The following is an 18698-nucleotide window of genomic DNA, read 5'->3' as shown; positions in this document are numbered from 1 at the left end:
TGTCTGGTAGGCAGCAACCAAAAAAATCGCTAAAGCTTACAAAATAGGAGTGGAAACCACCACCAACAGAAATGCTTTGCCAGCTCTTAAGCTGATGTCTACAAAAAATCTTCTGCCCCGCACCATTCACCAAAAATGAAAAGCAATGCCATTAAAACACAAATTAATTTTCAGCTCAATATCTATCACAACCAGTATTCAAGGCTTTTAGGAGATAAAAAATATACAGTTATGAAGTAGCCAGGCACCAATTCAGTTGTTTATAGAAAAACGTATGGTAACTGGCAAGTCAAATGGTAGAGGTCGGTAACTCAAAATCTAACTTGGAAACCCCATTCACTCTGAAATAAATATATTCTTGCCTGTTTCAGTATCAACTTTCTGGCTGGGTTCTTTCCTTTCCTTCACCAGAGTGCTATTTGTGTTGCTAGAAGCAAGGCAAGGTTCCATTTCATTTACTGTTGTGTTATTTGCCTCCTTTTCAATCAGGTTTTCTTTTTCTGAAAAATAACCAGATAAATCATTATGCGGTCCAAAACAATTATCCCCAAAAAACAATGAAACCTCTGGAATTTATCACGAAAAACAATTATCCCCCAAAAAGCAATCAAACTTTTGGAATTCATTATGGAAAAAACACGCCTGCCTACACATATAGGGTCCACATTAAACAATGTTACATTTGTATATTTAATGTAAAAACTACTTGCTCTTCAAATGAGCTCGCTTTTTAAAAAAGACAATCTGATAAACAATTAAGCAAATGCTAATACAGCAAATCTTAAAAATTAATTCAATTGTGATTTAACAATACTCATCAATGGATTCCCACAAGCATACTACAATGTTAAAGGAATGCAAAATTTGAGAAAGAAGGGTTTTTTGAAACAAAAAATACATTACGGTGAAAGTTATGACATGGTCCTATTAGAAAGTGATTAACGTTTATTATTCACCTAGGTCATCAAAATAATCTAGAACTAGTAGATGTGCAAATCTCCTCTTCATAAATGATACAATATCCTAAGCGTAATATCTTTAATATACAAGGTAAAACGGTCAAACACAAAAAAACAGAAAGAGAGAAATGAAAAGACCTTGTTTCTACTGCCATCAGAATAAAAGTGAAAACCACACCTAAAATAAGCTATATAATCATTACATTTGTTTAACATTGCCAAGCTCTTCAGTTAAAAATGTTCTTCCCTTCTAATGACTATGATTACAGCAATTAGTCATTAATCACCAACCAATTGGTCCCATCACACAACACCATCGGTATGAAACACAAACAAGCAGACAGTAAAGGCCGTGCAAACACGATGAGTCCAAGATGACCCATTGTGGGTAAACAAAATATCCCTGCATGCGTCCATTTGGTCAGCCGTCAAGATATCTAAGAACCACATATCAAATCGTAGTCACTCACTTCTTTTTAGCTAACAATATTCCTTGAAGCAAGCTTTAAATCTACAGTGAAGCCACTACTAACTGAAATAGGGGTCAACATTTTTACCCTTTGACTAACTAGGAAATGGAATTCTATGTCAGGACCAGGGTCTCAGATTATGCTTTGTCTTTCTTCGCTTTATTTTGACAAAGATTTCAGAGCAGCCATCAATAAAAAAAACTTGAAGAAAAAACACACTCATAAGAACCATAGGGAGAACCATAACATTAGATTCCTTTTACAGTGTCCATGACTCCAGCACAAAGTCCCTTCTCACTGACAGTGCCTCCTCTTTCTTCACTGCATTGCCGCCAGTTAGCCGTGTTTTTAGTTATCTTTGCATGTCGTTTTGCTCTCATTGCCGGTTTTCCCCTGTTTCAGCGTCCATACTGTGGCGCCCCCCCCTGGGGGTGTATTGCTTTCTAGGTTACTGTTTATTTGAACTGCTGTGGGGTCTTATTGTTGGATTTTTCCTCCTCAGATTCCTATCTGGCTGTGGGACCGCTTTCTCGCTCTTTACGCGGCTGGTGCCCACAAGTGGAGCGGTGCTTCTAGCAACGGCCAGGTAGCACTGCTCGGCGCGTCTAGCTGCCTCCTGTCAAGCACATGTCCTCACTTCACGAGATCATGCTGCAGGAGCAGTGTACCACCGGAGCCCTGTCCCCCGCTGTCAGTGACGCCCAGTGATACCGGGGTCTGTATTAGCGGGTGTTCCTGCGGTGACGCCTGACAGCGTATTGTGCACTCCTCAATAGTAAGGCCTCATCAAGCGCACAGCCGGACAGCGGAGCCCAATCAGTCTCTGAGGGCTTTTTATCCCGTGTGCTGGGATATGTGCCTCCCTATTGTGGGCCTCCGGTCCACACATACTTTGTCTGGGTTCCCCAGCCTCCCTTCTTGCCTGCGCTTTCACACCTCCTCTATTTACTTAAGCATTTGCCTGGCCCTTCAATCCATATGGAGGCTCAAGATGGTACCTATGAGGAGGAAGACTCCCTTGGGTACCTGCAATGGGACGATGCTTTTTATGATGCAGTTAACTTTTCCATATACCAAGTGGTGAATAAAGTGGTTGGCCCTATGGAACAACGCCTGGCTGACAGGATTGTTCAAGAGTGTGCGAAGTTGGCACAGGCCCGCGCAGAGCCGTCTGCCCCCACCCCTAATCAGCATTCGGGAGATGAGGCCCCCCCACCCTAAAAAGAAATGTGAAGAGGGGATTGACAGGGACAAGTTTGCGTGCCTCGAGAGTGCTTTTCTCGCCAAGTCAACCCCTCCTACTCCTACCCCTATCTCTCCACTGAACCCCTTGAGACTCCCGGCCCAGCTTGCCCTGAGCCTGATGATGACTCCCCGGGACACTCGGATGATGAGGCGGGTTCTTCACGCCCGTGGCGCCCTGCGGTGTCACCATCCTCTGCTCCAAGGGAGCACTAAGGCATGTTGGACCCTGATGATATTGTCCACCCACGGTCCCCCACTTGGGCGCCTGGCGACAAGGTCGCTAAATTTGTCGCTGGCTGTCTCCGCATCGCCCTGGAAAAGGAGGCCCGGGGCTGTCTCAAAGCTGAGTGCACCCGTCCCATTCTTTAGGGCAAGGTTGCTTTTACCTCCGAAATGGACTCCAAAATGGCTACTTTCCTAGCTAACTACATGAAAGATTTGTGCAAGGTCATTGACAGATCTTGGCGCTTATGCCAAGACAAGCTTCTCGATGTTATTGGTCCCATGATATGGCTGAGGAGGCCAAAGTTTAGGGATCCTCCAAACCCCCCCCCCCCGGTGCTTTCTAAATGGGCCCAGAGCACCAATTTATTTCTGGACAATGCAAACTGCGCATCGCCGATCTTTGCTCATCAAGTTGCACCCCAAGGTTGGGGACTTGGATTCCTCGGAGGCTGGTGCAGTGGTCCAAGGGGGTCTCTTCGGGGACCCATTCATCAAAGAACTTTGCAAGGTCGTGGCAACCTTTATGTCTTTAGATAAGGCGCAATCCAACAAAGTTTTACCACAGGGTTTTCCACTGGGCCGGCCGAGGCAGGGGCTGCTTGGTCGGCCGAGGGTTCCAACAGAATCCCCCCAAGGGACAAGGCTCCTGACGCGGCCAGTATCACACGAACGCTAACTACAATAAATTCTACCCCACAAGGGGCAAGCGCTTCAGAGGTTGTGAAGGCTTCAAGGGCAATGCCGGAGGCGGCAACGCGAAAGGTGAGTGTTTTACCTTCCGCTCAGGTCCGCATGGAGGGTCGTTTGGCGGCCTTTCCGACCGCGTGGTCTTCCAATACTTCAGATGCATCGGTTCTGCAGACTGTTGGATTTCCACATAGAGTTTTACGATCATCCTCAACATGAATTCCATCCTCGACCCATTTGTTTAACAACTCGCGATGCAGAGCTTATTGACAAGGAGGTTTCTGCGCTACTGCTCAAAGGGGCAATCTGTTAATTTGCCGTGCATCGCAATGGTTTCCTCAGCAATATTTTCCTAGTAGACAAGTCCAACGGAGGGCGGCGTCCGGTTATCAACCTCTGAGAGTTCAATGAGTGGTTGGTGTACCACCTCTTCAAAATGGAGGGGATTCACTTCCTTCGGGACGTCCTGCTACCATTGGACCAGATGGTGTGATTAGACCTGAAGGTCGCCTATCTGGGGGTCCCGATTTACCCTCCTCATCGTCGTTTTCTGCAGCTCTGTTGGAAAAATTCGGTCTACGAGTTCACCTCCCTTCGGTCTGTCCTAAGCACCGTGGTGTTTCACCAAGGTGCTCCACCCAGCAGTGGAGTTTCTCAGAGCCCAGGGCATCCGCACGATCATGTACTTAGACTATAATCTCCTCATGGCGCAGTGCCCCAGGACCCTGGTCAATCAGCTTCAACAGGCAGTGGATCTCCTGCAAGGGTTGAAGTTCGTCATCAACGAACCAAAGTCCGTCCTCGCCCCTACTCAGACAGTGACCTTCCTAGGATTTATTTCAATCTTCCTTGCGTCTTCCATCCAGGAAGATCTGTCACGAGCTACGTCGGACCCTTTCCAAACCCAACATGTCGCTCAGCCAAACTGCCCGCCTGGTGGGCCTGCTCTCTTCATCCATCAAGGCAATTTTCACGGCCCCCTTCACTATCGGGCCCTCCAACGCTTGAAGGCGCATTATCTGAGGAAAGGTTTGTCGTACCTCCAATAGGTGCCACTCACCATGGAAGCGAAAGAAGAAATCGCTTGGTGACGGACCCATATGGAGACATGGAATGGCTGGGCGATTTTCGGCTCTGTGCCCGACTTGGTCATCAAGTCGGACGCCAGCAGGTCCGGTTGGGGCGCCTGTTGCGGCTGGTCATAGGACGAACAAGCTCTTCACATCAGTTGCCAGGAACTCCTGGCAAGGTCCTTCGCTGTCCGTTGTTGGACAAGGAGCAAGGTTCAGTCCTTTGTTCTCTTCAAGATGAACAACATTTCTGCGATCCGTTATATTAACCACCTCGGGGGGCTTTCGCTCCCATGCCCTGGTGAACCTGGCAAAAGACTTTTGGAACTTTTGCCTGGCTCATCACGTCTCAGTGACGGCAGAGTACCTTCCAGGTCAGGCCAACCATGTTGCGAACTGGCACTTGAGGCACCTTCCCGATTCCAGACTATGGAAGCTGGACCTGCAGGTTTTCCAATGGCTATCGGACATGTGAGGTCCGTTCTCTACCGATCTCTTTGCGTCACGTCTCGACCATCAGGTGCCTCGGTTTTTCAGATGGAGACCGGATCCTCTGGCGACGGCCACGGATGCGTTCCTCCAGGACTGGAGTCAAGAGCGGGATCAAGCCTTCCCTCCGTTCTCAATGATAGAGAGCAGCAGCCCAGATCCGTTGGCAGGTGGCATAAGTGGCAATTGTGACTCCGCTTTCGAGCTCGCAAGTTTGGTATCCGGTTCTACTGGAACTTTCTTCCAATTTCCTGTTTCCTCACCTACTTCTGATTCAGGATCACGTACCACACCACCTCATTGCTCAGGGCTCTCTGCAGTTGATGGCGTGGTGGCTTTCCGGCAGCGTTGGTCGCTCCCCAGGACTTTCGCGACCCGCTGAACTCTTCTTGTCAAAAGCGTGGGTGCACTGCACCACCAAACGTTATCGTTCTGGCTGGACAAGATCAATCAATCAATCATAGTATTTATAAAGCGCACTACATACCCCTGAAGGTCTCAAGGTGCGGGGGGGGGGAGGGGGAAATGCTGCTACTATTCAAAGAGCCAGATCTTGAGAAGTCTCCTGAAGGTTGGGCGGTCTTCGGTCTGCCGCAGCCGGATGGGGAGCGTGTTCCATGTCTTGGCGGCGAGGTAGGAGAATGATCTGCAGCCGGCGGTTACTCTTCGGATGTGGGGGACGGTGGAGAGGGCGCGGTCTGCGGAGCGGAGCTGGTGGTTGGGGATGTAGAGGCTGAGTCAGCTGTTGAGGTACGCTGGTATGGTGTTGTGGAGTGCCTTGTGTGCAAGAGTGAGGATATTGAAGTTTATCCTTGTAGGAGAGTAGGGTCTGCTTCCTATGGTCACCCCTACTTTTTGCTGTGATTCACTGGTTTTTCGACTTTAGTGTGGCTGTGGGCCTGCTAATCAGACCCACAGCCCAGCTGTGCTCTCTCTAAATTGATACCATGTATTTTAGGTACATACCTAATTGGGTATTGGGTCACATTTGTGAGTTCCTGTATAGTGTACCATAGGTACCCAGGGCATAGGTGCATCCAAGGCCTACCAGGGGCTGCAGCATGTATTATGCCACCCCTGGCTGGCCATCCAAACTGACACCACTGGCTGATCACTTAGCTGGGGCAAGGTTGTGTGATCACCCCTTGCTTAGGTACGGTATTCCTATACCTATCATTATATATAGACACATATACACCTATAAGTCACTCCTATGGCTGGCCTTGGCAATCCTGAAGGCAGAGTGCTTGGTTTTGTGTGAGATGGTGCTCTAGCATGCACTGAGCCTGTCTGCAGCTTTCGGAACCATGTCCTTATAGCTGTTCTAGGATATAGCCATACCATATACTCTTAAGTGCATTATAATCCTCGCGGTTAATGCTAAATTTGGTTTGGCTTTATCAAAACATGTTGTGTAAGGTGTCATACACTTTGGAATACTACCCCCTCGCCGGTTCTGGCGACTGGGGTAGCATTCCACCCTTCTAGAGGGAGAAGACATGTAGTTGTAGCTTTACCCGATTAAAGTTAAACAGAGCCTCAGCATCACAAAATGGATGCTGCTGCCACAGACACAAGTCTGACCTCCTGCTGCTGGACGAAACTCCAGCAGGGGTGGCCTGGACAATAGATTTCCTGCCAGACAGACTTTTAGTGTATTGGGGCAGGGAGGGCTGAGAAATGAAACACTGCCTGGGGCACACAAGGTGCTCCATGCATAGCCCGGTTCAAACCAGTTGCTGGGGCACTCCAGCCCCAGCTCTAGCGCGAAACTGGACAAAGGGAAACGGGTGTAACCACCCCCTTCCCAGGTTCCGCCCATAGGAGGGACCTAGCAGGTAACCCAGCCCCTTAGTTTGGTATAAAGTTAGGAGCTGTGTCTAGAGACATTAGATTATCCTGGAAAGAAACTCTGAAACGAACTCTTGGACCTTCGACGTTCCATTTCGACTGGAAGACTGAAGACATCTCCCTTGTGGTCAAGGAGTGACCACCCTGTGCAAACAGGCACCACCAGTAACTTGCCGGTTTGCTTTGTCGACGCTCCCGCCGGAACCCGAAGACTCAGCGACGCAGAATCTGGACTTCCAGACTTCTCTGACTCTGACCCACATCCACAGCAAAGCTGAGACCCGTGGCGGACACGAGAGACGTGGGACCGGACAACCTGCAGTACCTGCGCAGCTTCTGAGGCTCTCTCGAAGTTGTGCATTGGGGTTTGAGAAGCCCCAACCCCGAGCAGTAAGTGCACCGAAGCTCAGCCCTTCACACTCCACGAGTGCCGCGTGGGCCTGCGCCTGCATTTCTCCTCGACGCGTCTTAGCGGTTACTAGCCCGTTGGCTAGTGGCCCCTCTGAAGACATCCTTTTGAAACCACACCACTTGCCTGGTTGCTCTGGGTTTGCTACAGCTCCCCTGTGAAGGAGAAGCTCCCCAGACCTTGCTGGTCTGAACTGAAGCCGATCTTCCCTTCCTGCGTGGATAGCCTTTGCCAAGGCTTGTTGGGTCCAATCCGGATACCGACACCGCCAACAGCTAGATCCTTCGTGGGACAGTCTGTATCCAGCTCCTGGTCGTCGTCGACGCCTCCTGGTCCACGTGGCTGCAGAGACAAGCTTCACCTCTTCACCTGATTGCATCTCGACATCGCCTGGTTCCTTCCTGGTCACTGGCTAGTGACCCAGACTCTGTCCCCTCTGCTTTCAGGTTCTTCACTGCTCCGATCCACCCTTGGATCCACCCGGACACTTTCCTCCTGGTCACCTGCAGCACTTTCTTGCAGCTCTCCATAGGATTGATCGACGAAACCCGACACAAAAGAACACCTATGCACCCGGCTTCCCTGGGTGAGGTAACTCGAGTACTCCGGTGCTCCCGTGGGTAACAACTATCCAAGTGTCAAAGTTTAACTGGGTTTTCCCGTAGTCCACCTGGAAGTGTCCGAAATCTACTACTTTGTAACTTTTACGTTCCCATTGAAACTCTATGGTAACTCACGTGTGTGTTTAGACACTGCACACGCATCCTGTGGGACTCCTACTTCCTAACCTTTGGTTGATCAGTGTAGCCCCAGCGATTTCCCAGGCCTACTCACCTTTCCTGAAGTGGTTCTTATACCACTTATTTAGTATATGGTACGTGAGGCCCCTAGGGTAGAATTGTATTTGTGCAACTTATAGTATGCTTATTGAGTAACTTGTGCTGCATCTCGAACTCTGACCTCGTAAAGAGTGCAGAGGGGTTGTGTTAGTAATAAATACATATATATATTTGATATATACCTTGTGTGGTGTCCTTTCATCTGGTATTCAAGGGATTATTGCTGGTAAAACAATTGGCTTCACATGCTCTTGTTGCAGGGTTTCTGTACTCACACAGAACTGTGCACAGAGGAGTGGAACCTCGGCAAATTAGGGTGTCCCAAAACTTACCTTAGCAACCAACTCACCCCTTACCGAGCTAGCTACAGTGTCTCATTGGACATATCAAACCTCCAATGTTTAGACAAACCAGAACATGAACTTACAGTACCTCAGGGTACGTGGAACTCATGAACACTCTTTCGTTATATTATCATTACAAACCAGAACATGGAGTAAAGAAGACACATGTGCATTTGAAATGTTTATTTACTAATGCCGTCTTCTCAGGCGCAGTATCTTAGATAATACAAGTATACTTATTATCAGTAGCAAAATTATCAGCATAGTTACTAAGACATAAAAAGCGAATGGTGACAGCATGTTAACATGCTGTAATGAATAAGAGTTAACAACACTTATATTTCACCCTCCCTAACACATATATTATATTATTAGCTAAGAAGGTCTCTTTGGGTTGTTTTAGGGCGGGCCCATACCTTAGTGTCCTAGCATGAAGGAATCACATCAGCATACACCAGCTCTCTCTGCATGTGCACCGCATCAAGTGTGTTAACTATTCTCGTGCAAAGCAATATCAATCCCGCCTCAAGCCCAAGTTGGCAAAGCCTGCACTTGTGTTATGACTATGAAGGCGTGGAGATCAGACCTCATAACAATTCCATATCGTGTTGCTCCTGAAACTTCAGCACTCTCCGTGCAGACATGGTTTATTAAACAAAACTGATATCAGAGCAATAACATATTATTCTCACATACACCACGGCAAACCACTAGGTTGAAAGCTAAGTCAACAATTAAGGGTCGTGTGCAGAAGTTGCAAGAAAGGAAAAATGGCGTTTAAATCTCAAATGTACCTATGCTAACTTAACACGATATAAGGATATATAGGAGCTATACAACACCCCCCCATGATCCGAGAACGGACTAAATAAGATAACAGAAGTGCCATCACATGAGAGCAGAATCCAACAAGAAACGAGCATGAATAAAAATTCAATTATAAAAACTAATGCTAAAAAATAGCCCACAAGTATAATGTGGCTCAAGCCAATAGGCAAGCAAAAATAAAATGTCTTGACCAAAAGTCAATAAAATCAAGGAAATGCTATCAATCAGCATGTCAATTTGAGGCAGTGTCTATGATAAGAATGTATATGAAAAGTAAGCTGCAACAGCCTCCAGGAGGAAGTCACTGTCCTCATCCGAAAACAGTTCAGCCATCCAATTTAAAAGATGAAAGGAACATACGTGATCTTCCAGCACCGGATCCTCTATAACCATCAGAGGACAGCTCGGTGGGTTTTCAAGAAAACTTCGTTCCAAGAAATTTTGCGCTGCCGACAACACATCCCAGGGACCCATTAGTCCATGTGCCACCGCCAAGGCCATAATCCTTTCGTCAGAACAAACCAACTCGTGAGCAATGATAGGACTCATCAGTTGATCAAAATCGACGTCAGAAGATATTGGTCCGCAGAGACACAAATCAATGGCCCAAAGGAAATCACAGGTCAGGCAGCGAAATACAGGCTGGACACAGGTGAAATAGGAGAACCGAAAAGATAATCCAAACGCCGTGCTTAGAGTCGCCAACGGCAGTGTGCCATAATAATCAAGCATGCGGTTGCGAAACCGCGTCAGTAGCAGCTGAGCGTGGTCTTGCACAGGAAGGGCATCCATATTTAAAAAGGCAGAAAACCACCAATGCGCCAGCCGCTAATGCAAGTAAAAACGGGAACCCTCCAAATAAGGATGAAAAAATAGAATGGAAGAAGGCAGGGATGACTCCAAAAATCTTCTCAAAGGAAGTCACAAGACCACCGCTAACAACTTTAAAAAAATGTGCTAGGCCCGTTGTGGAGGATGCGTTAAAGATAGAACGAACCATGGCTCCGAAATGCAAAGGCAAATCAGTATTTAAAAGAGCCTGAACCTCCGTACGGGTGTTAGCAATATGAAGCACGAAAGTTTCACGGGCCGAGCTCAAGGCCACCTCTTTCTGGGACAAAAGAGCTCTTATTCTAGCCATGCCGCTGAATTCTGCTCCCAAGGTCGGTATCTGTGGCCAAATGGAAGACTCCCTATGTTCACGTGTGGGAGGATAAAGAACATTTCTGCAGCAAATAACTCGCTCACTTACTGTTACTATGAAAGCTATACCTTTAATCAACCCACAACAGTTTTCATTATTGAGCATTAAATAACTACCATTCTCTAACAATTTAAACGTGGGGATGATAGCAGGAACAGGCGTGCCCTGTAAAACGCAAGCCATATTCGGTCGGTCCTTGTTACATGAACCGTGTAACTGTATGTGTCTGCACATTAAAGAATGATCTGGCGTCTCAGTACACTCATCCCCTGTTAGATAAACCTCCTGTTCATCCTTGAAACATCTGTATGTGTATGGGAGTGACCAGACCTCATGAAGAAAACCGCTACCCAAGGGTTCAAAACGACCTATTGGCACATATTTCATACAATTTGAAAACTTATATAAAGCAAAAGGCAGTGTTATTAAACCGTGGATAAGCCACGTAGCAGCAGTGGCCTCTGCCACAGAAAAAGGCAAAGATTCCAACCTTTCAATATGTAGCATAGAAAAGGAAGCATCACGCATTGAAAGCAAGCGTTGTTTGTCTGTCAAATTAAACGGTGCAAATAAAGAGGAAACGTTCATGTATCCCCAGGGAACTTTACCCATTTTCAGAGTCTGAAGTGTCCATGCAAACTGCATGATTGACCGTAATTGATTTTGACCATGGTATAATACAGACACTTCATCATGCACAATATCAACAACAGACGACACAATATTATCTAATGTGTAAATTCTAGAGGAAAGCACGTTAATGCTATTGTCAACAACTGCAAGCACTTTCTCAAGATTCGCCTGATCAATAGCCCTAAGGCGTGAAGCAGCCTCAATCTGTGACAGTTTCCAAATTTCATTGTAAACCCCATATAACCACCTTTTCGACCTGCCACTAGCTGGGCCTTTAATGAAATCATTCAAATCCACGTCTGCATTCAGTTTGGAAAGGTGATACTTAACCGCAGGTAAAGTTGAATGTTTCAGCCAAGCTTGACACAACTTGCCCACAGAGTAAGAGGTGACAGTATGACTCAAATCAAACCGGGGATCAGATCTAACAGTCTTAAAACCGTCAGTTATATTTAAAAATCTTTTTTGGCAAGAATCAGCACTACGGTGCCAAAGCAGCCAACCCTTAGGATTCATACTGGAAATGTTAAAGGAGGAATTAAGAAGCAGAGCCTGTATATCTTTAATGGACAATTGAGTAAAATTACTCCAATCCTCATATTCCTCCAACTCCGGGAAAGACGGGGTGTTCAACCTTTTAGATGTAGCCAATCCAAAGCATGTGGTCTGGGAAATGGTTTCATTTAAAAACAACATATGATTCGGGATGAGACATGCACGGTGCAAAGCCTCAGTGCCTCGTACCTGCCAGGCCCTTGAACCCCAAACCGATTTAAGGTCTATGGTTTCCTTCCATAACTCATAGCCCCCAGTAACTAATTGATTTAGGAAGGCCTTCGAATACAACAATTTGGTATCGGTAAGTCTAACCTTGGACAGTGGCTGTTTTTGAAATTTAAAATAAAAGGACTCGGGATTGGACTGATTAAAGTCAGTGAAATAAGTATACTTTTTAAGAAACGTTTCTGAACTCCCTTGTGTAGGTGCCGGGCAATGTTCCCACTGAGTAAAATTAACAGCATCCCTTCGGGAAGATGTTTTGTGTAAGAAGTGATTGCCATAATGTTGGTAACAGAACAATTCACCATAATTAGCAGATTCTAAATATAAATCCTCAGCATCAAAAGCAGCATAGTATTTCAAATCAGAAAACAAACTTTCCACAGCATTAACATCCCAATCATCAGAACGAATGTTTTGTTTCACCACATCCCCCATATTCACTCTAAGTACATTAGGAACATTAACGACTTCCGTTGGGCCATGAATTTGAAACCGAACTGCATCCCACGCGATTCCATCCAGAACAGGCCATGCTGTGATGTTAACCAAAGTCAAGTCTCTTTTTAATCTGTGTGTAGAATGTGAAGAGGAAAGTGGGGCTAAAGTTCCATTTAAATGAGTAATGCAAGTTCTCTCCTCGACATAGTGTCCATTCATAATTCGAAAAAAATAAAACACAAAACCAATTGACATAAAAAGGTAAACCGAAAAAAGGACCAGCCAAATGTATATCCAAGGAGGTATCAAAAAATGTTTTTTAAACAGGCTAGCATATACTGCAATTTGAGAGGGTTTTTTCGAGGCAAGGGAAGCAGAGTCAAATGAAAATCTGGATTCCGTGGCTAAACGAGCTTGCAGGTCAGGCATGGACAAATCAGTGGGGTATGTATAGTCCAATTCATCAACGTTAGTTCCGGGTAAATTATTTAATAATGGACTGGAAACAGCAGGTAATTCGATGGCCACTTCAGGTTCAATATTAGAAGCAGTGGGCATGATTGAATTTCTCACTATGGAAGGACAGGAAACAGCTGGTGTCATGCTAAGAAGAATCGGCCACTCTGTGTATCTTGACATTGTCAATAGAAATAAACCTGTTTTCCTTACGACCTGGAAGTGGTGGTAAAATGACTGTTCTTGTGCCCTTCACTCCAAGCACTGGGACCGGAGCTCGATAGGAGGGACCAAACTCTTTCTTGTTGTCGATCTTCTCTCGAACCAGTTCTCCAACTTGGGGTAGCCAGCCAACTACCGGGATCTGCAACGCATCATCCGATGTGGAGGGCAAATGTTCCTTTGCAAGACTGTCTCTGGTCTTTTGTAGATTCTGTAAAACATTGCAATGTTCATCTGCGTCAAAGGAAGTGGCGCGAACCACAGAGTCTAGACCGTCAAGGTCAGGGACGTACATCTTGATGCCAAAGAGCATTTCGTATGGGGTCCGCCCACCCAGAGACCTTCTAGGGAGATTATTAAGAGCACGCTGCACGCCATAGAGGTGAGCCAGCCAGTTTCTGCCAGTGCCTATAACTCGGGCTGTCAAAGATTGCTTTAAATCACGGTTCATTCGTTCAACTACACTATTACCCTCAGGTCTGTAGGGTGACGAAAACTTGACTTGGACCCCCATCGAAGTCATGGCATCCTTATACGCCTTAGAGGCGAAAGCCGGACCCTGATCCGAATGGAAGGTACCACAGGCAAAAATCCCTATAAAGATACGCAAATCTCTAATGACAGTCCGTGAATCAGCGCTGCGATGTGGCCATACCCACACAAAGCGTGTGCATGAGTCAACTGCTACTAAGATGTACTTATACGCAGTATCAGATGAAAAAGGACCGCAGTGATCTAAATAAACACAGCCTAGCGGTTTATTAGAAATGTACAACTGAGTCTGTGGCGGACGCGTTGCAGTTGAAGGTTTAATCTGCTGGCATATGTCACAAAGAAGGACATAATCACGCGTCTGTTTGTACAGTCCCCGCCACCAGAAACGTAGTTGTAATTGAGTTACAGTGGCCGAGACGCCCGCATGCGCAGACGCCACACCTTCATGAGCCGCTGTAATCAAGTCTGCTCTGCGATCCGAGTTGGGAATCAGCCGTTCCCCAACATCAGGAATTGTCACAAAAGGAACCTTTTCGGGACTTAAGTGGTATTTATACTTCGAAGGGAATCCCGCAGGATGTTTACTTCCCTTCTCAGAGGCAGCAATCGCTGCCAAGATGTCGCTATCAATCTTGGTTTTAGACCTAGTAACTGCTGCAACTAAGTATGTAGATACTGCTGATTTCGCTGCTTCATCAGCAAGCGAGTTGCCAACAGCGTGAACTCCTACGCGCTGATGACCGAGAGTATGAATCACATAAACGAGTGGCAACCTAGCCTTAAGCTCTGCCACTCGAACCCAGATCATTTTATGGTTTATTGTGCTACCCTTGGAATCATGAAAATCATTTTGAATCCAAAAGAACAAGTTTTCATTGTAAGACTGGACACAGTAGTAAGAATCACTTACAATTAGAGTAGTAACACTTGGATCTGCGTACTCCAAAGCTAGTAAGAGAGCACGAAGCTCCGCCAATTGTGCGGTGCAATCGCCCAGGGGCAACGTGTGCACTTCCCTGGAAACGAACTCATCATTCAACATAGCACCGACCACAATGGCGCATGCGGAAACGTAGGCATGTTTAGAGCCATGCGCAACCTGCGCCGACCCATCAGTGTAAATGATGCAATGGAAGTCCTCCAAAGGTCGCATAGCCAGAGGAGCAGGATGAACGAATTCATACTGCAAGTACTCTTGCGACCGTAAGGAGGCGTCAAAAATAAACATGACATCCGTGGATGACAATGACGCAGCCCACTGAATCCACCGAGGGTGCAAAGCTTTTGAATTCGGTACACTGGCTTTCGTGACTGCCTCCAAGTGAGGACAGGGTGTTACCACTAGCATGCGTTTCCCCTGAGACAGTGCTCGTTCTTTTAGAATTGCCATCTGTACAGCAGTTAAAACCTTTTCCACTGTGGGAAATCGCATCTCAGCCGAAGTGTACAAGTGTGACTTGTAAGCAATAGGTACTGTGTCACCTTCGTTAAAAGTGAGGTATGTGAAACCCACCGTCCCAGGAATTATTCTTATTACCAGGTTGGTGTGGTTATCACGAGTCAGTAAATATTTAGAAGCGAGCAGATCAGCCTGCAAGGATTGCAAAATGGCTGAATGCTCAGGCAGCCAGCATGATTTTGAGAAAGTTGGTTGTATCAAAGCATACAAAGGCTTGATACGCTGGGCATATTCCGGAATGTAAGTTCTGCCAAAATTCAAAAAGCCCAGTAAAGATTGTAATTTTTTCAGTGTTGTAGGAGCGCGCAATTGTGCGCACTTCTCTAAGAAGTGAGGAGCCAAACCTCTACCTTCATTGTTGAGCTCATAGCCCAAAAACAACACTGTGTGTTCAGCAATGTGCGATTTTGCAAAGTTAAATTTGTAACCCATGTCAACGAAGTTGCAAATAACAGAATTTACACGACACAGATGCTCCCAAATATCGTCGTCTGTGAGATATATGTCATCCACATACGAAAAAGCATCAGGGTCGAGTGCCTCCAGAATAGAGACAATGCGAGCGGTAAATATACCAGGACTATTCTTATAGCCCATTGGAAGACGCCGGAATTGCTTTTGGACTCCAGCGCTCGTAAAACTGGTCCATTGGGAGCTAAAGCTGTCCAATCTGTGGGCATAAAAACCATTGGATATGTCAAGCGTTGTCTTGAAACGCTTACGCACGAGACTATCCACTAGGGCAGAGCCGTGGGTATTCTGTACAGCACAGTTACGGCAATGCGAGTTTAAATGCCGGTAATCCAAAACCAAACGATATGATCCGTCAGGTTTGTTCACAGTAAAAAGGGGATTATTCATCGGTGACACACACGTTTCAATAACTCCCTGATATTCCAATTGTTCAAGGATTTCCGCGACGGAAGATTTAGCTTCACGCCGAATGGGATATTGAGGTTGAGGCTGCGGCTGAGACCGCAACGGAATTTCGTGGCAAGGCGACAATCTATCCCAACCACATTGGTTACGGTACAGAGCCGGCGCGAGAGCCCGAGCCCACTCTTCTGCAAAATGCTGCGCATGCTCTTTCGAGACAGTGTTCGCGAAACTGGGTAGGATCACCTCCTCCCCTCGCGGCGCCGCGAGCACAAAAGGTGGGGGCCAGTCAGCCTCCGAAAGTAAAATATCATATGTAGAAGACAGATTCTCCCAAAATACACCTTTAACGGTACGCTGTATGTCACCTTCAATTAACAGGACAATTTCATATAGTCTTTCAGGGGGAGCAAGTCTCGTATCCGCTGTTTCTATCACAACGTAGACCTCAGTCGCTGTCACCCTCAGTAGTGGACGCAGCGCCTCTCTGACTATGGTTATCTCCGCCGCGCTGTCCAGCAAGGTCAGAGCCCACGTCAGATTCCGAAGCCGCGTTCTCACTATCTGTGGCATATCGATGCGCTGTTAAGGCTGCGACTTTCTTTTTCGCAAACTGCGGACGCCTGGGCGTAGAATCCTCCTGCTTCACTGCGCCGTCCGTCTGGCGGGACTGACCACGTCCTTGTTGGCCACCACGTCCACGTCCACCCCCTCCTCCTCCACCGGTCTTCGGGGCCGATGTTTCCTGAAAGGAACGAGGAGAGCGTTGATCAGAACCCTGAAATCGATCAGGTGATTTAATCATCGCGCGATCGCGCAAATCATAAACTTTTTCAGTCGGCGCAGGTGCTTGTACTGCAGGAAAAGAATCCTGAGTTTGTGTATTCTTCCTCCCCTGTGTCTGTTTCTTAGGCCAATTTTGTTTTTTAGACTTGGGCTGGACATCTGTCACTGCAGATTGTCCTTGAGGTTGTTTTTTCTCCTTTACTGGAAAATATTTCAGACCTCTACTTGTGCGGCCAATTGTCTTATAAGCGGTCACCACAATCTTTGCTAACTGGCGGGGTTTGTCGGCATCGGGCAGAGCAGCCAAAGCATTCGACACCTGAAAGTTAACTGCATCTCCTTTAACATTGGAGAGAATGAGATCACTTACAATCTCAAAAGAACCACACAGGCGCATACCCAATTCAACCGCTGCCTCTGGACCGTGATCATTCTGAACACGTCTAATGATTTCAGGCAGGGCAGTCATAGACGGGGTGCCGAAGCACCTTGTATAAACTGCCGCAAATGTTTTTCCCCAGCTTTCACAGTCAACAAGTTCAGGAGTTATATCCTTCGGTAGAGTAATCGTTAACATTCTATGTTTATCAGCAGGAGTAGAATTCGGAAAAACCGCCTCCAGTTGATCAAACTTCTCTGCTAGCCAGAATGGGAAGTCATCGTTGTCAACTGGACGCGCACCAAAAACCGAATTAACCATCACTGGATTGAGACGCATTCCGCCTCGTTCCATGGGAGCGGCCGCACCCCCCTGGGGACCACCAGGAAGATGTCGACCGATGTATTGCACTAAAGCACGAATCACGGAAATGGAAACAACATGTAGCCTGCGTATTTCTGCTAGGGTACAAGCCCCGTGATTCGGGTGCGGGGTAAAGCCACCCAACGCAGGCCAACTTGTACCTGGAATTGAGAGTGGACCTAACCTCGCAGCGGACAAAGAGTGGGGGAGGGCGCCATCAAACCAAACTCGATGCTGCCAATGATCAATAGGTATTTCCAATGCCCTGTACGGCGTATATACAGCCGGGACATCTGAGGCGGTGTAGGAGTGGAACAAACCAGAATTAGCGTCCACAGCCGGAAACGTAACCCAAGAGTAAAACAACTCATAAGGAAACGCCGGATCTGCACATACCACGAAAATCACAGCCATCCCATCTACTGGGACCTGGTACGTCTGAAGATGGTTGCGTACCGCTACGCGACTATGCTGCGCAATAGCCACCGCCGCCATGACAACCCTGGAAACAAGAACACACAAAGAATACTTTGTAGCACAACTGGGTAGTAATTCAAAGAAACCGTTTAAGAAAGAATCAAGCTTGAATAAAGACCTATTTCAAAAAATAGGTAGGTTTCACCGACACCCCGTTTTCCGGAAACGGATGTGAAGGGGTTAAGGCATGAACGATAAACTACTCGAGTGTCATGATATAAGACCACCGAAACCGTTGGGCGCCATGTTGCAGGGTTTCTGTACTCACACAGAACTGTGCACAGAGGAGTGGAACCTCGGCAAATTAGGGTGTCCCAAAACTTACCTTAGCAACCAACTCACCCCTTACCGAGCTAGCTACAGTGTCTCATTGGACATATCAAACCTCCAATGTTTAGACAAACCAGAACATGAACTTACAGTACCTCAGGGTACGTGGAACTCATGAACACTCTTTCGTTATATTATCATTACAAACCAGAACATGGAGTAAAGAAGACACATGTGCATTTGAAATGTTTATTTACTAATGCCGTCTTCTCAGGCGCAGTATCTTAGATAATACAAGTATACTTATTATCAGTAGCAAAATTATCAGCATAGTTACTAAGACATAAAAAGCGAATGGTGACAGCATGTTAACATGCTGTAATGAATAAGAGTTAACAACACTTATATTTCACCCTCCCTAACACATATATTATATTATTA

General features: G+C 46.6%; 1 protein-coding gene across 2 annotated transcripts in view; it reads right to left on the bottom strand.

Annotated features, from left to right (window-relative positions):
- Window positions 1-18698, bottom strand: part of FHOD1 (formin homology 2 domain containing 1) — a 1641100-nt gene that overhangs the window by 691859 nt on the left and 930543 nt on the right. For both annotated transcript variants that reach the window (XR_013603775.1, XM_078670473.1), the window contains exon 13: window positions 363-500. Coding sequence is in view for 1 of the 2 variants with exons in the window: in XM_078670473.1 (XP_078526599.1) it covers window positions 363-500 (138 nt within the window). In the remaining variant the exon portion in view is untranslated. The remainder of the gene's footprint in view (window positions 1-362; window positions 501-18698) is intronic.

The sequence above is a fragment of the Lissotriton helveticus genome, chromosome 12 (genome assembly GCF_964261635.1).
Source record: "Lissotriton helveticus chromosome 12, aLisHel1.1, whole genome shotgun sequence".
Classification (NCBI taxonomy): Eukaryota; Metazoa; Chordata; class Amphibia; order Caudata; family Salamandridae; genus Lissotriton; species Lissotriton helveticus.
Note: the sequence above shows the minus strand (reverse complement) of the source record. Positions and strands in the feature narration are given on the sequence as shown.